General features: G+C 30.9%; 2 protein-coding genes across 4 annotated transcripts; both read right to left on the reverse strand.

Annotated features, from left to right (window-relative positions):
- On the reverse strand, positions 677 to 5,256 carry LOC109332958 (protein trichome birefringence-like 23). Of its 3 annotated transcripts, none has more exons than XM_019568136.1 (4): positions 5,117 to 5,256; positions 4,724 to 5,069; positions 4,030 to 4,307; positions 677 to 1,767 (listed from the first exon to the last, which is right to left on the reverse strand). In XM_019568136.1, the coding sequence occupies exons 2-4, from the start codon at positions 5,046 to 5,048 to the stop codon at positions 988 to 990; spliced, it is 1,383 nt and encodes a 460-aa protein (XP_019423681.1). In that variant the 5' UTR covers positions 5,049 to 5,069; positions 5,117 to 5,256; the 3' UTR covers positions 677 to 987. The 3 variants fall into 3 exon arrangements, with proteins under 3 accessions (XP_019423681.1, XP_019423680.1, XP_019423682.1); XM_019568135.1 differs by having other exon boundaries at positions 4,724 to 5,058; positions 5,116 to 5,256; XM_019568137.1 differs by having other exon boundaries at positions 4,724 to 4,770; positions 4,801 to 5,256.
- LOC109332458 (flagellar attachment zone protein 1-like) lies at positions 11,471 to 22,733 on the reverse strand. Its single transcript, XM_019567440.1, has 4 exons — positions 22,623 to 22,733; positions 21,125 to 21,282; positions 16,272 to 18,436; positions 11,471 to 13,502 (listed from the first exon to the last, which is right to left on the reverse strand). The coding sequence occupies exons 2-4, from the start codon at positions 21,216 to 21,218 to the stop codon at positions 11,802 to 11,804; spliced, it is 3,960 nt and encodes a 1,319-aa protein (XP_019422985.1). The 5' UTR covers positions 21,219 to 21,282; positions 22,623 to 22,733; the 3' UTR covers positions 11,471 to 11,801.

Below are 25,294 nucleotides of genomic sequence, written 5' to 3' on the forward strand. Positions count from 1 at the left end.
GTGTGCGCTTGTAGGTATTTGAGTTATGTGGGCTGAACATGAGTATTAATAAATGGTTATTCAACTATTCTTATATATAACTATAAGGACGGGCCAAGTAACCCGAACATAGACCCGAACCCGTCCTTTTTTTATGCCGGGTCTGTCTCTTTTAATCGGATTTATCTTTTATTATTTCTTTGGACAGGTCAGACCCGTCCCTAAGTCATCAGGCTGAGACGAGTCTTGGGTCAGACCGGATCTATGGGTCGAATTGGATTTTACTCACACCTAATCAGAATGGTTAAATCATTTTCCAAAAAATCATAGGCAATAAAGAGGCAACCTTTTTAGAGCGGCCAGAAATTAATGTTGGCCTTGTTTCAGTTGTTTGTTTATTTGTATCGTTTGTTTTTTACTCCTTCTGTGTCTTTCTGTTGTTTCCATTTGTCCTTCTCTCAATGTGACTGCACAAAATGCAAGGTTCATATATGTTTCTACCATACAAAACACTTCAATGGTTAATTAGCATTTATTCTATGTATTAATCACAATATTTTATTCATTCATTTTTTATTTAGCCAAATTGTTATTTTTATCTGAACATACATTAATATTATATTTATGTGTGCCTTTTATATGTGCAGATATAAAAGATTTAAAAAAATAGACATATAAGAGAAATATACAGCCTGTGTTTTTCAATAATGAAGCTCTATATAAAATTATCAATATCAGCTATAAAATGAAAATTATAATCCTTTCTTTTACATTCAATTTGTTTGCATATCAAGAATCATAACATAAAAAGACTAGCACCAATTCACTGGTATTTACAGCTCAAATGAGGGAAATATAAGGGGTATTTCACTCATGGTTCGTTTGCGAGTTGAATTTGGCAGCAGAATGACGTGAAATACACTTGTCATGTATCTCGGAAGTCTTCCCTTTCCTTTCCTTCCCTTCCTCTCCAATACTCGACTCGCAGACGGATCCTAACCGGTTTTCTCATCCATTAACAACCATCTGCATTAGTATATCATTCCAAGAGTCTATTGGTCCTGGCAAACACCAATGTAAACAATCATTTTGAACTTTAGCATTTTTGTCTTTGTTCTCAAATGGATGAAACTCTCTATATGGACCAGGATGTCCATCTGGTCTCAAAAGTGAAAGTAGTGCCAAATCAACAAGTTTAAGATTTACACCATTTCTTGAAGCTTCAGAAGCTGCCTTTCCAAACTCCTCCAACTCGATATCGCGAAGCATCGTGTTCAAATACTTCATTACGATCTCGCCTTCCTTAACTGGTGCAGTCCTATTGCATGTTCCCCCACTAAACCATTCTCCATTTTCAAAATGATCAGGTGTGAATGTCCTGAAAATAATCGAGCCTTTGTAATTGGAAGAAGCGATGGAGTTTAAAACGAACTTGAGGGCTTTTCGGTACGCGAAGTTAAATCCGAGCTCTGTCAGGTTCCTTTTATGATCACAGTAGTGACACCCCAATATAGTGTCATTCTCGTAGTAGACTGCGGATTTGAGAAACCATTTCCCACATGAAATGATAATATAATCAAAGTTCATGAACTGATCCTTCCATTTACTATCCAGTTTGTCAAGATATAGTTCAACGTCAGAACTTGAAACACCATTAATGTCTTCAAAAATAGCAGCTTCCACGAGGAACGGTGACCAAATAACTGAAATATTGAAGTCGTATGAGGGGAAGTGCCATCTTTTGGACTTATACTCCTCATCGTGATAGACCAATACAGGTTGTTCCACCTGCACGACAAAATAGTTCAAGTGAGTATTCACTTCCCTACCAATGATTCCTGAAAGTAACTATCATATATAGGTTATCGTAAGTTCTAAAATACATTATCCTCCGTAATAGCCGACCCTACTTAGTGGCTGAGTAAAATTTTATTAACGAATAATTTCATGATTCAACTGACAGTCCAAACAGGTGGTAACCAAGTCCATCTTTCACAAACTATCAATATGCATTCAATCAATTAGAACCGAAAACTACTACTGTAACATGTACACATACACCTGAAGTGGAAACCAAATGATGAGGAAATGAGTTTATAAAAGAACAAGAAAACGAAAGGACGGGGATAGCGTGTGAAATTATTCTTACAAGTAGGCTAGTAGCAACTATATTTACATGGAATTATTTTGAAGTATATATTAGGTAGCTCCACCTTGTTTGTGTCAATAGTCATCACCATCATCATAATCTTAATACTTTTAACTCCACTACTCTTTACATTTTTTCGGCATCTTCTATAAGTATCTTTTTGGAACAAACCTTTTTCAATGTGAACCCTTGAAAACTCATTCCAATACAAGTTCAAACCAATCATCTATCAATTAACCATCATTCCATCAATTCTTGTAAACTAGATTGTTGTTGCTCTCGATGACTTCAGGGCTGAAGAACAATGCCTTCAAGTCACAGAGCTCTTGTTATATATAAATACATATGCATCATATCTATAATCCATGCAAAATTCTGATGCAATTCAAGCAAGCACAATGTTAAGAAATAAAAACATTGGCTTAACTTAATTCTCCACACATAAGCTGATGCAATAGTACTTGATAAATGTGTAACTACTAATTATTGAGATCAAAAACCTATCCTAGTCTATTCAAACAAATAAAAAGGGCGGCCAGTTCACGAGGCTCCCACCTAGTGGGTTCTGGGGAGGGGATATGTGTGCAGTCTTACCCTCTTAAGCGAAGAGGTTGTTTCCAAGAAGATTTGAACGTATGACTTCCGGAACATAAGGCAAACAACTTCACTATTGCGCCGAGGCTCGCCCTCTAACAAATACATATAACAAAACTAAAACTTAATCAGAAATTGCAACAGATTCTTGATTATTGTTTAGAAGAACTACCAACATTTGGCATTGGAACCAAAAACGAGGATCCGGTCCGATGCATATTCAGAAAAACATATGTACAACAGGCTGCTGTCTGATGCTCATAGAAACATTACAAAAGATCAGGCAAGAAGGAAAACAACATCCGGGCCTAATCATTAGATCTGTCCATTCTATGATTTGGTCAGTATAAGTTATCAACACAGCAGTGGAGTAAAAATTTACAGTTTATAAAAATATGATAAAATATTAATCAACAAACAGAAATTTTGTAGAAGGGTATGTCCTATGAGAAAAACTCAAACTTCGATATTTTTTCAATTCAACCTGAAGCCTCGGGCCTTGGCACTGATTGCATGGTAATCGTCAAAATTAATTAACAGAGATGATAAAGTCGAGCACTCTATTAACTTAATGGTGTCAAGAATGAAATTGACACCTTGACTACATTTTACGACAAGTCATAAGTTATTGAGAATTTGAGTGTGTCCATATATCCAAGCTAGGCTCAATGTGACTGTGCAACTGCATTACAGAGCCATTCAACATAAATGGACATTACTTAAAATTTGTCACATTTAACATCCTCAGAAATCAGAATATCCTTTATCCGATGATTGCATAAAGAAACTCTTCTTCCAATTGAGGTGTTCCAATAATAATGTCTTTCATTTTACAAAATTATCATTATCATTAGTCAATGAAGACTGAAGAATGTGAATTAGGCAATTGGGAGTTCCCATAGCCTCACTCAAGTTTTCTAAACACGAAATTGCAACAATGCAATGATAAGAATTCTGAGCATGAAAAACAACAAGCTGACTTATTTCCACCTCAACGCAGTAAGAAGAATCATTGCCTCAAGTATTATTCAATTAACATATTTTAAAACTAAGATCTAATAAATGCTTTGATTAAAGTTCGATGACAAGTAATACCCCTAATAACTGAAAAGCAATCTTGGAAACCATGAATAAATAATAACCATTCGACACAGCAAAAATACGAACACATGAGCATGTAAAATCGCCTTAGATAAGAACGTCATATTGTTCTATGTTTTATTTCACTCTCCTTATGGTTAATTATGAGAGCTAGATATGTGAACAAGAAGCTAAAATTCTATTTGACACTTCATACAAACACATACCATGGAAAGCATACACAACAAGGACTGCACATGGTTTCGGGATATGGAATCGCCAATTAGCGCCCACGCTTTATTCCGCATTGCATTCAGAAACTTATACGGATCAAATGGAGGCAAATCACAATCTCTCGGAGCCCATTTCCAATACAGAAACTCCTTATCAGGCCTCCCATTCTTCAAACAATTTTGAGGACCTTCAATGAAATTGCAGCTTTCATTTGTATAAACTGGACCCACTGGATTAGGGACCCAATCCCCACTAAAGTAATCACATGTCTCTACATTTAATAAACAAACAAATATATAAGTTCTAACTTATAAGCATGCATTCACAATCCAAAGTTAGTAACATTAGGATCTAGAATCCAATCTATGCAACATAACTCTTCATTTTCATATGCTACAACAAATATATACACAATACTATTTTGGAATGCAGATCTAAAAAGAGTGTAATATATATATGCATTGACAAGGTAAAGATTTATATACAATTAATATATCATTCATAAGATTAAATGATAATTAAGTATGAACTATGCATGATGAATGATGCAGTGACCGAGTATAAAACTCTTAGTTCTTTTCTCATCTGAAAAATATGTGCTAGTACATAAAAAGGCTAAAAGTGTGAACTTTCATATATTAAATCTATAAAACTAAAAAAGAAATCCAATAAAAAGAACCAACTTACCCTTGTTTGTGTGAGACACTTGATCTTCATTTTGAGGAACATGTTCTAGAACAGGTGGCAGTTGGGGCACTTGTTCTGGAAGAGTTGTTGGAATTTCAGTTACATATTGTGAAAAAACATGTGGGTTTTGAGGTTCTGGTACAGTGTTTGTTTTCTCAGTAAAAGGGTGTTCCAAATCTGAAGAAATTTCATGAGACAAGGAACGAAAGAATACAAATTTGAAAGCCAATCCAAAGAACAAAATGGTAAGAACCAATTTAACAAGAAGATTCTTGTTATTATAACCAAACTTGTGCTTCAAATAATCAATTCTCAGTGTCCTCATCTCTCTCTCTTTCTCTCTTTATTTCAGTGATGATGTACTTTTGTTTCCACAAATTGGAACCAAATGCACTTCAAAGTTTAGATTTTTTTGCTACCCATAAAGCAATGGACACTGAAAATTGGTCTTTTTTTCAGCAAAGAAATCTAAGAGTTGAGAACTGATGATTAAGTCAAGTGATGCAACTAAGATCCATGTTTCAATGTATGTTACCGACTCAACCTTACTTGGTTTAATAATTAATGTTTCATAAGAAAATACTAGATTCTCCACATTTGTTCCATTTAATTATAACACCATTTAACTAAAAAAGAAAAAAATATTGGTTACTTGGCATTAAAACATAGTTTGATATAGTGATATAAAACTCTGCTAGGAAAAAAAATGAAAGGTTCAATTCTCATGAACGATACTTGTTTGAATAGAGAGTTTCTTACACATAAAGTAAGAAATATATTTGTAGTACCAAAAAAATATAGTTTAATCATTGTTCAACTAAGTATCATGAGTTAAAAATAATTTAAAAAATATTGAAAGTTCAGAAAATAAGACTAACTTAAAGAAGGATGTAAAAAATGGTGAAAATTGCAAGAGATAAAATATATGATGAGTTATATAAATCTCTAAATATTAAGAAAGGAGAAAAAAATGTTTATACCTTGCTAAAGGATAAAAATATTAAGAAAATGTTGAAGAAATACTTTAATGAAGGTCATGATTCTTATATTAATGGCTAAATATTAAAGAGGGTGATTAAAACTATTCATATTGTAGAATTTAATAGTTGAATGTGAAAGAAACTTTGAAAATAAAGGAAAGTAACAAAATAGTTGGACCATATAATATATCTATTGATGTATGAAAAGTTTCGGGAGCACATGATATTAATCGACTTATAAAATTATTTAATAAAATTATAAGTTCTAAGAAAATAATATATGTATAGGAGAAATACTTTAATTTTTATTTATAATAAGAGGATGGACATATTGGAATTAAAGTTAAGTTATTAATATTAGTTTTGTGGGGTGCTTGTTCAGTTCTTGAATTTATGTGGACAGAAAAATATATTATTAAATTGAGAAGGATGTTTACCCTATCACAGGCATAAGTTTCTTTTTCTAGAGAATAATACTCTAGGAAAATAAAAATATGAATTCAGCATATTATCAAGTTATACAAAATTAAATAATTTTCCTTATTTTCCCCCAAACATATCAAAAATATTTGTCAAATTTTGTGTTTTCTTTATTCTAAATTTGTAATTTTTTGATGAAGGTAGGTTCAGTTAATAAGGAATTTATTTATAATTCATAAGGTTGTATTCAAATTCCATTGCTAACAGGAGGTATCTTATAATGAGTTTAAAATCTATCTATTGTTAGTATATAAAAAATTATATTATCAGTGTGTTATATCTATTGATTTGTATTATTTTTATTTAAAAGTCAACATAAGATAATATATGAATGTGGATGATTTACTGTGAGTAAAAAATACTTACACTATCTGAATATACATTTAAATTTATTTATAAATACATGTGTAAGCATTTATAAAGGCCTGATGCCTACTTTAGCTCTAATGAGCCCCAAAATAAATAAGCTAAACTTTAGTTAACCAATGGAAGGACAACAAAAAAATAAATAAATGGACAAACAATAAAAAATATTATTTGTTTTCTTACATAAACAAACAATATGAATAACTAAATTAAAATGACAAATGAAGTACATAATCATATTTTAGATTTTTATTAATGATTGTCTATGCAATGTTAATATAAAAATTTATACACAGATAATACATCATTCATAATTTATTTATATTATTTTTATTGAAAAGTCATTAATTATTAAATATGAATAGTGAATAATACAGTAATAATATACAAATTGTTTCACTGTAAGTGTATACAACTTTGTTCTCTTCATTAATATGGAATTTCCACCGACACATGCTTTATATTGGTATATGATTGCTCTAGTGATTCTCATTTTAGGTGAGAGGTAACTCGTTCATCTCAGAATGGATCAGTGGTTGTTGGTTAGGATGGTAAAGGGATGCAGACTCACGGATACCTGTAAACAATATTCGTAATAGGTCGGGTCTGAGTCTGTGTTTTTGAAACTGTTGGTAATTGTCATTTGAGATTTTGAGACTACTGTTGGATGGGTCTGAGTCAGAACAACGAGATACCCAGATCGGCAGTACTCGAACCCGCTATTCCTTCCTAAATCTATATTAGTAGCATAATTGTAATATCATGTTAATCGTAATTGTAATGTTACATTGTTAATCCATAACCGTAATGTTGTTAAATACTTATGTTATATCATTAAAGAGTGTGATGTGATGTTATGTTATTATTATATCTGTAATCTAATGTTATGTTGATTAAATAGTTCTTACTAAATTAATTTTACATCATAAGATTGAAGTAATGAGTTTGTTTTTTTTAATAATTGTTTGAGTAAAATGAGTTGTGTTTAATAGTCAATGTACAATGTGTTTAAAACTTTAAATTATGTTTTGTAATTTTCTCATTATTGATTGCTTAAATAAGATTGTAGAAAATAAATACACAATTACATAAATTACACACAATTATTTTTAATATTTTTTAATTTATGGATACTCATAGATTCGCTAGGTACTCAAGGACCCACGAGTAACAGATCCAACAGGTGTCTGCACAAGTCTGCGGCAAGTCTGAGTCCAAAAATGAAACAACGAAATGAATCTAAGTAATGTATTACATGAACTCATTCAGCCTCATTGACATCCTATTGTTGGTGGATTATTATTATTAAGAGTTTTTGCTAATAACTCATATAAGTATATATCATTTAAGAAATCAAAAGAGAAAAAATTGTATACACCTTTATTGTATTATCTACTATTTATGATTAATTATTATTGACTAATTAAAAAAGTAATACAAATGAGTGGTGAATGATATCTTATATATATAAATTTTTACTCTTACATGAATATAACATTTTAATCAAAAAAATATTAGGTCTCGTTGAGAAGAGTATATTTAATGTATTAAGATTTGATATTTTAAGTAACACAATAATTATCAAAACTCTATCACCGATCAATAATCAATGTTAGTATAATAAACGATAGTGGAGCTACGTGCCCGAGGGATTCTTAATTATTGCCTTGATTTCAGGTTGAAAACAAAACAACTGATTTAAGAAAATCTTTTTAATAGAAGATGATCCACTTACGAATAGTACTGAAATTTTCAAAATATGTTACTAAATTTTAAAGCAAAAATTAAAATAGAAGGAAGAGAGTTATTTTAGGTTGGTGGATATGAAGTAAGGGTGAAATCAGGTTAGATTAGACTTTAGTTTAATTATATTTAGAGATGTCAAAATGGGTTGGTCTGTCAAAATCCAAAAATTTATAGGGTTTGAGTATCATATTAAGTATTTTTATTGAATTCGGGCTATGTTAAAATCAGGCTCGGGCCGAGCTTATCCGGGCGGGTTCGGGCTACCCATTTTCTTATCTTTTTTATCTTTTTTGGGACTTTTGGCTTTATAATAAACATTAAGTGAAAATTTACAAAACAACTTATAATAAATATTGTGTTATGACTTTGAATAAAAAATAGAGTAATGTCTAAACATAAACATTATATTATTTTTCTTATTTTGTGGAATATCTTTTTAAGTCCTAACAAAATAATGTATCAAATCAAATGAGAAGACATTGAAGTATATAGTTTCAATTTTCATTTCTTAATTGTGTATTTAATTAAATTTAAGGTCTACAACAAAAATATAATAAAGAAAATAACGTTTACAACAAAATTAAAAAATAACATAATTTTTTATCATACACAACCAAATTTAATATAATAGTTCACAATGGAAGTGTTGATAAGGAGTATACAAAATATAATATTTTTTATTGTGTCCAAATGTTTATATATTAAAGTAAAGTTACAAATTATATTGTGTTAGGAGTAAGAGTTCAATAGAAATGAGAGATTTAATAAATGAGTTATGTTAAAAATCATATACGTGGTAGTGACATCACGTCTTAACTCAAACACAAGACATTAGGTCTATAAATTTGATTGCATTTGACATAACATGTCTTCATCAAACACAATGCATTAGATCTATAAGTTTGGTTGCATTGGACATAAAAAATGTGTTAAAAAATTATACATTAATATCAAATGATATATGTTTTTTAAATAGACTAAATATGTTAAAATTTAAATAAATATTTTTTAGTTTATGCGCGTCGGCCCACTACAATCCGCTACCTACTTAGGACAGGTTTGGACTACAATTTAATATGCATAAATTATATATGGGCTTTTAGCTCGGCCCGATTTAGTCCAAACCCAATGTAAACTAATCTGAACCCGTCCCGATAGTCCGTTTTAACATCTCTAATTATACTCTATATGTTTAAACATTGCTGCCTAAGTCTAGTCTATTTATCTTTTTAAGTTTTTTTTGCAAGCCTAAATTTGGCCTCATTAAAAATATGATATGTTACCCTATTTACCATGCTGACATTTAAATAGGGCAATCAATCTTTAAATATGTTAATATGTCACTCTTAATTGAGAAATCTAACATCCCAAATTCTCAATGCCCTAATTGTGTACGAGATTTATATAATTTTTTTGTATATATTTTATAAAATAATAAAATCAATATTTAATAAAATTATATAGGGCGATCTACTAACTTTAATAGGTTTTCTAAGAAGCTTATGTTTGGCCTATTTAGGTTAAATAGGTTTTATGAGAAGCCTGAGTCTGACATGTTTATTAAAAATGTTCGGCCTCGCTTGAAATAACTCAGATACTAGGCCCTTGATAGACAATCTTACATGTTCACACCCTTAATGACAAGGAAGATAAGATATGATGGTATATCATACCATGTTGTAATCAAGAGTTTGATGAACCAGTAAAATGATAGTATCATGTTAGAATATCCTATCATAGGCTAAAGTATTCCCCATGAGTTAAGTGAATGAACAATATAAATGGATTCAACATCACATAATAACTCAAAATCTTAAGGCATTAATTCTTCATCCACTTCTTCATATATTCAGATTTCTTCGAGATACAACTAATAGTTTGAATTACTCAACAATCTCTCATTGAGTGAGTCCATTACATATGGTCACCCACTTGAGTGAAAGTTTTTATATTAATGAATATTGGATACACTAGAAATTCAAAGATGAGCTCTCTATATATTATTGTCCAACCAATATCACTTTGTCAATAAAACTTTCAATACAAGGATATCTTTTATATGGATCTAGCGATCACTTATTACTTTAATACTCATCCAAGCTGAACCATCATTTTGATTCCAATTGTAAAGATTAGGTTATCAAAATAATAAGAGATATTTTTTCATAGATTAAAGTATTATTTCATGAACTAAGTAAAGAAACAACGTAAATTGGACTTCACAATATATTTGGACCCAATATCTTGAAAAATTGGTCTATAAATCTTTACACTTATAAACTCTTAAACTCATTCTCTTTCTTCAATACACAGTTTACATTTGGAAATACCCACCAAGAAGGGGAGAAGATAAAACAATGTAATATTTTCTGTATCATCAATGAACACCATAATTGTTTCCATCACTTCAATATCATCTTTAAGTAGTGAGCACCAAACACTTTATTGATTGATCATCATTAACATTACTTCATTAACTATTTCTTTAACTATAAACGTAGTTAATTAAAAACTAGTTATTAGTATTATTTTCTTGAGCTTCTAAATTAACAAGTAAAATGAACAACTTCACCTAAAAAAACATATTTTTTTATATTTGAAGTCTGTAAATGATATTCTTAGAACATTATTAACATGATCTTATAATTTATAAGATCTAGTCAATGTGCGTTCTGAAACATTCTTTGATAAAGTAATACCAAACCTGTTTTTATCTAAGTGTTTGTTTAAGGGAGAAGATTTTTTCCTATTAATTTGTATCTTTCAAAAATGAAGACAACATTTATAACTATTTTTACAACTGTATCCTTATTCCCATGTGAATCATCTTTAAAGAAACATAATAATGAAATTATTAGAGAAATGGGAAAGGATAAATTAGGCAAAAGATAGATTGCTTATATACAAATAGAATTATTAACTAAATTTCTTAAAAAACGCACACGTGAAAATAGTAAATTGACACTAAATAATTAATAAACATTATCCAATATCAAATCATCAAATTGACACTTATCAAAAGCAAATTATAAAAAATAAACCACCATAAAAGATTCTAAAAATAAAAGGATTTTTTTAACAAATTAAAGAATTTTTTCAAATTACATTTAGAACATTAATTAAGGAATTAACAAAATAAAATTTTATTGAGAAACTAAAAATGTAATAATTTCTCAAAATGAACATCTCATTGTGGCTTCTATCAATCATAATATGACATCACATAATACACAAACAAAAATTATTTTAAATACGGTGGTTCAGTGCATCAGACTGATGACATCCTTAGTCCCGCACTTAGAGCAGAATGTTTTCGGGATTTAAACTCATTACTTCATGTTCACTAAGCGTAAAACTCACCCTCTGGACATATTTTAAGCAAATATCTTAAAAAACAAACCTTCATCCATGCTCCTTTACAAGCATAAAACCCAACCAGCCACCACACCTTTGCACAGCCGCCACCAGATGATGCACCGCCGCCACCATTTTGCTGAGTGACAAATCTAAGCTCCCCTTTGGCCTCTACGATTCTTTGATAGAATGTCTGAGAGATGATCATAACGATCACGATGATAATCAATCCACAAACATAGCTGTCTAATGGCCTCTCTTTTCTCCTCTTCCAAAATCAATATACCATCATTTTTTTCTTTCATTCCTTTCTCTAATTCTTCAATTGTCTTCTTAAGTTCAACCACATTTGCATTCAGATTTGTCTTCTTTAATTCCTCTCTTTTTGCCTTTGCTTCTAGCCTCTCAACCACAACCCTGAAAGCCAATTCCTCTTTACTCTTGTTCTTCAGCTTCTCCAATAAATGATCTCTCTCATTCTTTAACTCCTCTTTCTCCTTATTCATCTCACTGACACAGGTTTTAGCAACCTGAAGCTCATGTGTGATGTTCGCGATCGAGGCCTTGTAGTTCTTACAGTCATCAGACATTTTGATGTTCGCATTTTCTGTAATGTTGGAGATGATTTCCTGAAAAGCTTCATTTTTAGCAGAAATTATTGCTGACAATGTAGCAACCCTGTCTTCAAGTGCTCTCTGTTCTTGATGAAACTTCTCTTCCCCTTTTGTAAAGCTCTCATTTTTTTCAGTTAACAATTGTTCTGTGACCCGGAGCTTCTGGTCAGAGAGACGAAGCTGAACTTCGAGCATGCGGACTTTCTCAAGCAGAGTATTGATTTCATATCCTTTCTCTTCAAGGTCTCTTCTCAGTATCTCTTGTTCCAAGGCTTTTCTGTCAACCTCCTCTTCCAGAGCTTGCATTCGAATTGTGTACTCGAAATTTTCTTGGACTTTTTCCACAAGCTGAATTTCCCAGTCAGACTTCTGGGATTGGAAGGACTCCACTTCCAGCTGCAACCTTTTCACCTCATCTGTAATGGTTTTGACTTGATCTGATGCTCCATTACTTATGAAAATTATATCCTCTTTCAGTTCAATTTTCTGAGCATGTAATGTGCTATTGTCAGAGAGCAGCTGGTTTATCTGAGATGTCAAATCTGCTACTTTAGACGGTGCATCATTCTCAATATCTTCGAGTTTCTCCATGAGAGCAGATAGTAACTCTTCTCTTTCTTTACACTTTGTTTCATGTTCTGAAATTTGGTTTTGTAGCTCTCCCAGTTCGCTTGCTTCAGTTGTGCCACTCTTAATTTTATCTTCCATATCTATTCCCAGCTCCAGGTTTGCAACTTGTGCCTCGAGTTCCTTAACTTTACTTGAGGATTCATTCTGATACCCTGCATGCTTCTGAATGAGAGTTGAAACTTCCCTATATCTACCCTCAAGAAACTCCTTTAACTGAATAGATTCAGCTTCAAGTTCTTGTATTCTGTTTTGAGCCAGTTGAACCTCATATGTAGCCTGTGAAAGCTTTGATTTCAAAGATTCATTTTCTTCCTCGGTGACTTTTAGATTCTGGCGTATGTTTGTGTCTTGCTGTTCTGCATGTTCCAGTTGCTGCTTCAGAATGGAGAGTTCCCCTGTAACAGCTTTTAGTTCTTCCCCAAGGGCTAATTTTTCATCTTGAAGTTGATCAATCATGGTTCTCATGCCATCAGTAACCTTCTCCGAGTCTTCCAGTTTTTGACTCAGTTCGGCTTCTATCTCACCAGTAATGTCAAGTTGCTGCTTTAGTTCATCATTCTCAACCGAAAGTTTTGATATTTGAATCCCTAATTCTTCAGCATCAAGAGTTCAATAGAAATGAGAGATTTAATAAATGAGTTATGTTAAAAATCATATACGTGGTAGTGACATCACGTCTTAACTCAAACACAAGACATTAGGTCTATAAATTTGATTGCATTTGACATAACATGTCTTCATCAAACACAATGCATTAGATCTATAAGTTTGGTTGCATTGGACATAAAAAATGTGTTAAAAAATTATACATTAATATCAAATGATATATGTTTTTTAAATAGACTAAATATGTTAAAATTTAAATAAATATTTTTTAGTTTATGCGCGTCGGCCCACTACAATCCGCTACCTACTTAGGACAGGTTTGGACTACAATTTAATATGCATAAATTATATATGGGCTTTTAGCTCGGCCCGATTTAGTCCAAACCCAATGTAAACTAATCTGAACCCGTCCCGATAGTCCGTTTTAACATCTCTAATTATACTCTATATGTTTAAACATTGCTGCCTAAGTCTAGTCTATTTATCTTTTTAAGTTTTTTTTGCAAGCCTAAATTTGGCCTCATTAAAAATATGATATGTTACCCTATTTACCATGCTGACATTTAAATAGGGCAATCAATCTTTAAATATGTTAATATGTCACTCTTAATTGAGAAATCTAACATCCCAAATTCTCAATGCCCTAATTGTGTACGAGATTTATATAATTTTTTTGTATATATTTTATAAAATAATAAAATCAATATTTAATAAAATTATATAGGGCGATCTACTAACTTTAATAGGTTTTCTAAGAAGCTTATGTTTGGCCTATTTAGGTTAAATAGGTTTTATGAGAAGCCTGAGTCTGACATGTTTATTAAAAATGTTCGGCCTCGCTTGAAATAACTCAGATACTAGGCCCTTGATAGACAATCTTACATGTTCACACCCTTAATGACAAGGAAGATAAGATATGATGGTATATCATACCATGTTGTAATCAAGAGTTTGATGAACCAGTAAAATGATAGTATCATGTTAGAATATCCTATCATAGGCTAAAGTATTCCCCATGAGTTAAGTGAATGAACAATATAAATGGATTCAACATCACATAATAACTCAAAATCTTAAGGCATTAATTCTTCATCCACTTCTTCATATATTCAGATTTCTTCGAGATACAACTAATAGTTTGAATTACTCAACAATCTCTCATTGAGTGAGTCCATTACATATGGTCACCCACTTGAGTGAAAGTTTTTATATTAATGAATATTGGATACACTAGAAATTCAAAGATGAGCTCTCTATATATTATTGTCCAACCAATATCACTTTGTCAATAAAACTTTCAATACAAGGATATCTTTTATATGGATCTAGCGATCACTTATTACTTTAATACTCATCCAAGCTGAACCATCATTTTGATTCCAATTGTAAAGATTAGGTTATCAAAATAATAAGAGATATTTTTTCATAGATTAAAGTATTATTTCATGAACTAAGTAAAGAAACAACGTAAATTGGACTTCACAATATATTTGGACCCAATATCTTGAAAAATTGGTCTATAAATCTTTACACTTATAAACTCTTAAACTCATTCTCTTTCTTCAATACACAGTTTACATTTGGAAATACCCACCAAGAAGGGGAGAAGATAAAACAATGTAATATTTTCTGTATCATCAATGAACACCATAATTGTTTCCATCACTTCAATATCATCTTTAAGTAGTGAGCACCAAACACTTTATTGATTGATCATCATTAACATTACTTCATTAACTATTTCTTTAACTATAAACGTAGTTAATTAAAAACTAGTTATTAGTATTATTTTCTTGAGCTTCTAAATTAACAAGTAAAATGAACAACTTCACCTAAAAAAACATATTTTTTTATATTTGAAGTCTGTAAATGATATTCTTAGAACATTATTAACATGATCTTATAATTTATAAGATCTAGTCAATGTGCGTTCTGAAACATTCTTTGATAAAGTAATACCAAACCTGTTTTTATCTAAGTGTTTGTTTAAGGGAGAAGATTTTTTCCTATTAATTTGTATCTTTCAAAAATGAAGACAACATTTATAACTATTTTTACAACTGTATCCTTATTCCCATGTGAATCATCTTTAAAGAAACATAATAATGAAATTATTAGAGAAATGGGAAAGGATAAATTAGGCAAAAGATAGATTGCTTATATACAAATAGAATTATTAACTAAATTTCTTAAAAAACGCACACGTGAAAATAGTAAATTGACACTAAATAATTAATAAACATTATCCAATATCAAATCATCAAATTGACACTTATCAAAAGCAAATTATAAAAAATAAACCACCATAAAAGATTCTAAAAATAAAAGGATTTTTTTAACAAATTAAAGAATTTTTTCAAATTACATTTAGAACATTAATTAAGGAATTAACAAAATAAAATTTTATTGAGAAACTAAAAATGTAATAATTTCTCAAAATGAACATCTCATTGTGGCTTCTATCAATCATAATATGACATCACATAATACACAAACAAAAATTATTTTAAATACGGTGGTTCAGTGCATCAGACTGATGACATCCTTAGTCCCGCACTTAGAGCAGAATGTTTTCGGGATTTAAACTCATTACTTCATGTTCACTAAGCGTAAAACTCACCCTCTGGACATATTTTAAGCAAATATCTTAAAAAACAAACCTTCATCCATGCTCCTTTACAAGCATAAAACCCAACCAGCCACCACACCTTTGCACAGCCGCCACCAGATGATGCACCGCCGCCACCATTTTGCTGAGTGACAAATCTAAGCTCCCCTTTGGCCTCTACGATTCTTTGATAGAATGTCTGAGAGATGATCATAACGATCACGATGATAATCAATCCACAAACATAGCTGTCTAATGGCCTCTCTTTTCTCCTCTTCCAAAATCAATATACCATCATTTTTTTCTTTCATTCCTTTCTCTAATTCTTCAATTGTCTTCTTAAGTTCAACCACATTTGCATTCAGATTTGTCTTCTTTAATTCCTCTCTTTTTGCCTTTGCTTCTAGCCTCTCAACCACAACCCTGAAAGCCAATTCCTCTTTACTCTTGTTCTTCAGCTTCTCCAATAAATGATCTCTCTCATTCTTTAACTCCTCTTTCTCCTTATTCATCTCACTGACACAGGTTTTAGCAACCTGAAGCTCATGTGTGATGTTCGCGATCGAGGCCTTGTAGTTCTTACAGTCATCAGACATTTTGATGTTCGCATTTTCTGTAATGTTGGAGATGATTTCCTGAAAAGCTTCATTTTTAGCAGAAATTATTGCTGACAATGTAGCAACCCTGTCTTCAAGTGCTCTCTGTTCTTGATGAAACTTCTCTTCCCCTTTTGTAAAGCTCTCATTTTTTTCAGTTAACAATTGTTCTGTGACCCGGAGCTTCTGGTCAGAGAGACGAAGCTGAACTTCGAGCATGCGGACTTTCTCAAGCAGAGTATTGATTTCATATCCTTTCTCTTCAAGGTCTCTTCTCAGTATCTCTTGTTCCAAGGCTTTTCTGTCAACCTCCTCTTCCAGAGCTTGCATTCGAATTGTGTACTCGAAATTTTCTTGGACTTTTTCCACAAGCTGAATTTCCCAGTCAGACTTCTGGGATTGGAAGGACTCCACTTCCAGCTGCAACCTTTTCACCTCATCTGTAATGGTTTTGACTTGATCTGATGCTCCATTACTTATGAAAATTATATCCTCTTTCAGTTCAATTTTCTGAGCATGTAATGTGCTATTGTCAGAGAGCAGCTGGTTTATCTGAGATGTCAAATCTGCTACTTTAGACGGTGCATCATTCTCAATATCTTCGAGTTTCTCCATGAGAGCAGATAGTAACTCTTCTCTTTCTTTACACTTTGTTTCATGTTCTGAAATTTGGTTTTGTAGCTCTCCCAGTTCGCTTGCTTCAGTTGTGCCACTCTTAATTTTATCTTCCATATCTATTCCCAGCTCCAGGTTTGCAACTTGTGCCTCGAGTTCCTTAACTTTACTTGAGGATTCATTCTGATACCCTGCATGCTTCTGAATGAGAGTTGAAACTTCCCTATATCTACCCTCAAGAAACTCCTTTAACTGAATAGATTCAGCTTCAAGTTCTTGTATTCTGTTTTGAGCCAGTTGAACCTCATATGTAGCCTGTGAAAGCTTTGATTTCAAAGATTCATTTTCTTCCTCGGTGACTTTTAGATTCTGGCGTATGTTTGTGTCTTGCTGTTCTGCATGTTCCAGTTGCTGCTTCAGAATGGAGAGTTCCCCTGTAACAGCTTTTAGTTCTTCCCCAAGGGCTAATTTTTCATCTTGAAGTTGATCAATCATGGTTCTCATGCCATCAGTAACCTTCTCCGAGTCTTCCAGTTTTTGACTCAGTTCGGCTTCTATCTCACCAGTAATGTCAAGTTGCTGCTTTAGTTCATCATTCTCAACCGAAAGTTTTGATATTTGAATCCCTAATTCTTCAGCATCAGATTTCAAATCCATGTTAATCTTGTCTGCTTCCTCTATCTTGCTCAATGAAGTAAGATATTTTGAATTTAGATCCTCCTTCTCTTCATGTGTACTAGTCAACTTCAGATTTAACTCCACAACATCGATACGTGCAATTACAAGTTCTTGCTTTAAGCCATCAATTGTCTTGTGAAATTCATTTTCCAGCTGTCCATTTTCGCTGTCTTCGTCATTTTCGCTGTCTTCGTCCATCGAAGAATAATCCGAATCTGGGCTGAATAAACAATTCTCCTTTTCTTGCTTGTCATTAATCTTTTTCCTTAACACACCTCTTAAATGATCATATTGTGCATAAAGTGATTGGTAGTGATTGTTGAAATCCTCAATCAGTTCAACAAGTGGTCCCTTCTTAGAAAGTTCTGCTGGGGTACCATCCTCTTCTAGGTTGTCATCTTTAACAAGTTTCAATATCCTTTTCACTTTGTCTCCAATTTCTGTTAGGAAAAGTAGAGAAAAACCATGTCATTTGTTTGAACATCATAAGGTGATACACATAAATCATAGCAAGTAATTCTTCACTATATTCCATGATAAAATTAATATTCCTGGTGTCATTGTTTGAAAATAAGATAATAAACCAACAAAGTTTAGTCCAGTGGTGTAAGGCGCCGCTAGATCCAAAAAGACCAAAAGATTAAGATTCGATTTTTGTTAGGAGTGACAACCACTCATTCCAAAGGAGATTTGTTCCTCACACATAAGATGAGGAGACAACCTTGATAATACAAAAAAAACGAAAATAAATAAATCAAATATAAACATTTACCAATATTTATCGCTTCTAAAATAATAACAGGAAAAGTATGAATATATTTTAAATATGATATAAGGTTGTTATTATAGTATGCAAATAAGGTAACAATTATATCATTAGTTTTTGAAAAAACAAGATAACAATGTATTAGTTTTAAGACAAAAAGATTTCCACTACAGTTTTATATATTATCATTGCATCATTTTATTACTTCTTACAAAAAAAAATAATAGGAAGATTTTAATTTCAAAGATAACATATTCCGAATTCAACTCAACTATAAACAAATCTTCTGATGTTTGATACCCAGGAAAACACAGAAAGTATCAGAGAACAACCCAGAAAAAACAGAAGAAGAAAAATGTCCTTGCAGCTGCGTCACGTGTGCTGCTTATCAGCGCAGCACGCGTCAGCCTGAAGGCGTGTCACCTTTGTCTGGCTTTCTGCAAACCACGTTTCTGACGCGCCGCAGTCACTGTCCAATTCAGTTTCGACACTTAAGCAGGTATGACCCACTTTTTAATTCCTTCTTCCTTTTTCGTTTTCTTAATAATAAGATAATAATTTGTAACAAAATAAATATAAAGATAATAATAGCAATCCAGTAATAAATAATTGTTATAAAATTAAAAAATAAAAATAAAAGTATAAATAAATGATAATCTTAGTTAGAATATAAGTTTTAATAATAACATTTTTTGTATAACAAACAATTATCAATAATAAAAAATAAAATCTTATTTTGATTGGTAACAATAATAACAAAAACATAATATAAGGAATGTGATGAGAATCATGTTGTAAAAGTGTAGATGTAGACCTTAGAGCGGGTGAGGAGGGTAAAATTGTAGAAGCAGTGGAGCATAACGAGATGTATAACTTCACTTAAAATACAAAATTACATCAGAAAAATACACATATATGTAGCAAAAATGTTGTTAATTTTATTCACGAGTTTAGTTGAGTTTAAAAGAAGCAACATTTAAGGGCTGGCTACATTTTATTAGTAGTGGTTATGAAAATTAGGATTATGTAGTGGGCAACATGGGCGGAGAAAATTAGGTTAAAAATGGGAATAATAAGTTTTGAAGTGTTGGGCTAGGAAACTTGGATAATTGTGCTTGGAAACAAGTCAATAACCAGAACACATAGTTAAATAATACAATCTGTTGTCCCACAAATAGTGTCACTGTATATGTCATTAGTTATAATTGGTCAAAAAAATAATTAATTTTTAATTTTTAACTTCAAAATATTCTTTTAACTAATCGTAAATAAATATTATATGTAATAACACAAATTGTACGACAGAAGTCCTCGTAACCTACACGCTCGAAGTCTTCTTCAATGTGATTTGAGTGGCGCTTCAATGATTCTACTCTAAAGAGTCGTGTCACCATTCACCCCCAAAGGCACTGGATACACACTTTGGTGCACGCTAATAGCCACGATGAAGATAACAATTAAAATCATGGATGTAAACCTAATCATGGATGTAAACCTAGATAACCTTCACGTATCCGTGTGCAATACGTATCCGATATTGATAGTCTTCGATACTTTATTGATATGTACCCATGGCATGTCAAAATTATATTTTTAAAAAATAAATAATTTATAAATTCAATACTCTTAAAATATTTTTTCCGATACCTCAGACACCCAAACTACAACACAATAACAGTTTAAAAGAGAGAAAAATATAACACAATCAATTAAGTAGAAGACAGAAAAATAATATACAATCTACCAAGTAAGCTTGTAGCAAGAGAAACAAAACAAAACACACGCATTGCATGGAGAATTCTTCGGAAATGCATATGCATTATGTTGACCATCGACCAAACGAGGTTGATCATCCTATGACAATATGAATTCCATTTTGTATTTAGTGATGACCCCAAAATATGTTCCTTATTTAAAAATTCATAACAATAATTATATGTTTACTATGTTTCATGGATTTTATGTACAAATTTTATGGAACACATTATTGTCTCACTATTTTGTGTCACTCCATGTGCTAGAAGGTCTGATTTGTCAGAAAAATATTTTATAATTACAATTTTAACTTAAATAATTTTTTTCAACTAATCAGAGTTCATGACACATGATATGGTACAAAAAGTGGGACAACAAATATGCTCCCAAATTTTATATGCATACCCTAAATGTATTGTATCCTGCATTTTCAAGAAAATGTATATTAACGTATCGTATACTCGTATCTGGATCCATATTTCCTAGGTGCCCCAACTCATTAATAAGATGGTATAATTCCCTCTTACCTTTTCTGAAGTTGGGTAACCTGTATTCAACCAAAATTCTGGTCAGAATGACAAGTGAAATCATGGATAGAGACTGTTACCTGTTTTAGTTAGCTGTTGCTGCTCATCTTTATGAGGGTCAAGATGACTTCTTAACAGAGATTTTATAGACTCTCTTAAGCGGCGTTTCCCCATCTTCCTCTACTGATCTTCAACTTCAAGTCAAGACAATCTGTTCCCGATGTTGATCCCAAGAAGTCTGAAATTTTCAACAAATTGGTGATATTTGAGCACAATGATGAACATGATTTTCTACATGTTAACTTTAGAAGATAATTTATGTCTGTAAGAAATTCTAAGTATGTCATTAATAAAACATCACAAGTACAGCTACATTTTTGTGGAATCTAAATTTTCAATATTTATCAAACTTCAACAAATTGGACGAGACTCCAACTTACCTTAATGGAAACTCTCTCTAGGATTTGAACTCATGTCATCATACAAACAACCTTATATATAATAGAACTCGAAAATTTAGAAATAAGTGTGTAGAAAATGTGGCTTATTATTATTTTCATTAACAGAGAGCAAATCAGTTTTATATAACATAAGAGTAAATGAAACCCATGGCCAGTCTTTCAGCATAAACTCTCCAGCACAATAGTTCTAGTTCATATAATTTCTTTGTCAACACAAGGTTAGATACAATAGTTACCAACAAAAATATTTTAAGCTAAATACTTTGACATGATATAGCTGTCAAAGGATGTTTCAGGAAATCTAATGCAAACACTTCTCACATAGAAAACAAATCCCTAAAATATAGGTAAAGAAATCATATTTTTTTTTACAAAATTTTTTATAGTACAAAAGTAACACATATCACTTTATAAATCAGTTAATAATAAAAAAGTATCACTTTTTGATAATGTTACTTTTATATTCATTGATACATTACTCTTTTATTTAAACGTGTCCACTATTTTACGCGTTTAAGGATTAATACAAATTCAATTATTAAGAGCATAAAAAATTAATTAAAATTGAATAATTAACATAAAAAGAGGTTTAGAAAAGGAAAACAGAGAATTTCATATGGAAAAGGTGTTTTTTTTGTTGCTAAATCAAAATTATTTCTCAATATAAAATTACAGAAAACACCTTCGTAATTCTACCGAAACAAATTCGGAGAAAACAGATAGTAAATAAATAATCACCAACCTTGAAGTTCAATATATGTACAAACAAATTTAATTATTCACGAATTTAGCGAATTCAATTAGGTACCTGAGATATGCAGTTAATCTTCCTTCCACTCTTGAGAATTTTTGTTGTTGATAATCTCCAAAAGCAAAATTGCAGTTACCTATAAACAAAAAGAGAGGTATAATTATAAAGACGCAATAACAATAACCATAGAACACAAAAACAATGAAGAAATAAAAATGTAGAAAACGAGAGAAACAAATGTAAAAGCTGAAACGATTCAAAAAGGAGAAAAACGGAAGAGCTTTTTCTTCTTCTTCAACTAAAAAAGTGGAAAATTAATTGAAGTAAATTTGAAAAGCGATTCTGAGTGATGAAATTAACGGTTACCTCTGAGAGTTCAAAAAGAAGATGGTGGAGTTGGAAGCAGAGGATCAGAGCTTTAGACAAAATCGAAGAGAAAGAAAGATAGACAGTGAGGAAGAGAGAGAGCCAGAGCCTAAGTTTTCTGGAATGAATAAATTAAAATATATATTTATAATTGAAAAAATTAGAGTTGCTAAGTAAGCGTTGGTCTAGTAAGACCCACTAGATATCAAAGGTCAATAATTTTGATTTTTTGAAAGAGCATTATTATATTTCTTACTAAATTTTTCTACTAATCTTTTTACTCACAAAAAAGTGACACATGTCATTTGTAATTCAATCACTAATAATTAAAGTATCTTGTTGTGACACATGTTATCTTCTTGTGGTAGGAGAATATATCATTTTCTTTTTTGAAAGTGACACTTATTGAAAGGGATATGCACGAAATCCGAAATGAGTTAGTTTCATAAAAAAATACCCTTCGAAATACAAAATAAATTTGACAAATTAAAGCTTTTTTTTTAGGTTTTATAGTAGAGTAACTATATATTCTATATAAAATTAGTCTATAAGTTTCCAATATTATATGAAAATTTTATACTTAATAAAATAATAGTAATACATGTTACTTTTTTTATTGTGAAGGAAATTTTGTAAGATCATATATTATTTTTCTTTTTGGAATGGACCTTTTAACTAAAATATTAATTTATTAATTTGTCTTTTTAATATTTATGAACAGCTAAGAATGAATGTTATATCTTGAATTTTAAACATACATGAATATAACATTTATAGGATTACATCTATCCTGAAATTTATTTATTGTTTTTATACCATATTTATGATTTTTCATGATTTGTAATCATACACAAATTAATGGATTATGTTGGTGATGAGTTGTGAATTGTGATATCATATAATTGTATATTTTGTCTTAATACCATTCCATGTATCCATTATTTTTTATTTGTCAAAAAAATAAAATATAAGTTACAAATATATTAACTTTACATTTTCTTATCAATAAAAATAAAAGAGTAAATGAAGTAGTACAAAGTCTGGAAAATATATATATGACTACGTGATACAGGAGGTAAGGAAAGTTTGATAACTTTTAACATTATTTTATTATCAATTAATTAAAATCTTAACCATTAAATTTTGTTATATGACACATGTCAACATTTCTAAATAGTATTGGACCCTACAACATTGAATATATTATGATAATGCATGCCCATGCCTATAGGTAATACAAATAATGAGTTGGATCTCAATTCATGATTTTCCAACACACAATCTCTTCCTAAATTTCTATATGTGTACCAACATAATTGTAATATTATATTTATTATAATTATGATATCATAGCAGTGTTATTAAACTCAGACCGATTAATAACTCGGTCAGGGTACTGGGTTAATGAGTCACTGGTTTAATCAGTGGATCAGTGGTTGGACCGGTTAACTCGGTTTGCATTAAAAATTCTAAAAAATTCGTAACAATATTTAATAATGGTATACTCAAAATTTAAAAACATTATCATGCCTAATTAAACAACAAAAAAAGAACATTTTACTACTATAAAATGACACAAGTAAATTGATAACATCATCAAAAACATATGAACTATGTTTTAACTACAACAAAAACATACAATAAGTTTGAAATTTAATTAAACAATGAATATTTTGTTATAATGTAAACTAACAAATGACAAACATAACTATAAATAAGTTAAAAGTACTTGTTTTTCACTTAAAAACGATATCAATTTGGTTGTTTTTAGAAAAATATTTTTTGATTGACTCGGCCGGTTTAACCGGTCCGATCACTCGAGTCACTAGTTTTAGGCTTAAACTAACCGAGTCAACCCGATTTTATTGCAAAACCGGTTAGATGAGAAGCTCGGACCGGTTAGATGTCTGGTTAATGGTTGAACCGGTTGGACCGGCCGGTTCGAGCCGAGTTTTATAATACTGTATCATAGTATTAATCCACAAATTTAAGATTATGTTAATCCATGAATGTGTTGTTATGTTATTAAGTAGTGATGTCATACTGTTAACTAGTAATGTTATATATTAATTCATATCTATGATGTAATGTTATGTTCATTAACAATTTTTACTAAATAAAATTTTCATCATAATATTAAGATATTAACTTCGTTTTTTATGTTTATTTGTGTAAAAGAAATAATTGTGTTTGATAGTGAGTTTAAATAATGTTTTATAGTTTTTTCCCTTTTTTGTTTCTTAAATAACATAGAATTGTGGAATCAAACCAACAATTGTAATTAAATTTAATATTTTTTGAATTTCTAGGTTCTAGGGGATTTCCCAGGTACCCAAGTATATATCGATAGCAGACCTAGTAAGAATGCACGTGAGTCCCGATCTAAAAATGGATGAACAATGTAGGTTTGGGTAATACATTATTAAAATCCTTTTAGATTTATTGTCATCCCTACTTAGTTAGAATCTTTACGCATGTTGGATAGTTATATGTTATGTATTATCTACAACTATTTCTCTATAGTAAGAATGATAAATTTTCATGGAAAATATCACATGATTAGAATATTATGAGAATGCTGAAGATAGAAATAAGATAAAAAAATTCAGAAACAAATCTAAAATTTTATGTCTAACAAGGAATCTCCATCAAAAATTTGACATGTTCCTATA

The sequence above is a fragment of the Lupinus angustifolius genome, chromosome LG18 (genome assembly GCF_001865875.1).
Source record: "Lupinus angustifolius cultivar Tanjil chromosome LG18, LupAngTanjil_v1.0, whole genome shotgun sequence".
Lineage (NCBI taxonomy): Eukaryota > Viridiplantae > Streptophyta > Magnoliopsida > Fabales > Fabaceae > Lupinus > Lupinus angustifolius.

Excerpts from the sequence above, each read along its gene's own strand:
- LOC109332958 (XM_019568136.1), bottom strand. The coding sequence starts at position 5,048 with ATGAGGACACTGAGAATTGATTATTTGAAGCACAAGTTTGGTTATAAT. Across the intron at positions 4,308-4,723 it reads AGTGTCTCACACAAACAAGG|AGACATGTGATTACTTTAGT; the intron begins GTAAGTTGGTTC and ends TATTAAATGTAG. Across the intron at positions 1,768-4,029 it reads TGTTGTGTATGCTTTCCATG|GTGGAACAACCTGTATTGGT; the intron begins GTATGTGTTTGT and ends TTTGTCGTGCAG.
- LOC109332458 (XM_019567440.1), bottom strand. The coding sequence starts at position 21,218 with ATGGGGAAACGCCGCTTAAGAGAGTCTATAAAATCTCTGTTAAGAAGT. Across the intron at positions 18,437-21,124 it reads GCAACAGCTAACTAAAACAG|AAATTGGAGACAAAGTGAAA; the intron begins GTAACAGTCTCT and ends TTTTCCTAACAG. Across the intron at positions 13,503-16,271 it reads ATCGTAGAGGCCAAAGGGGA|ACTCTTGATGCTGAAGAATT; the intron begins GCTTAGATTTGT and ends CATTTCTATTGA.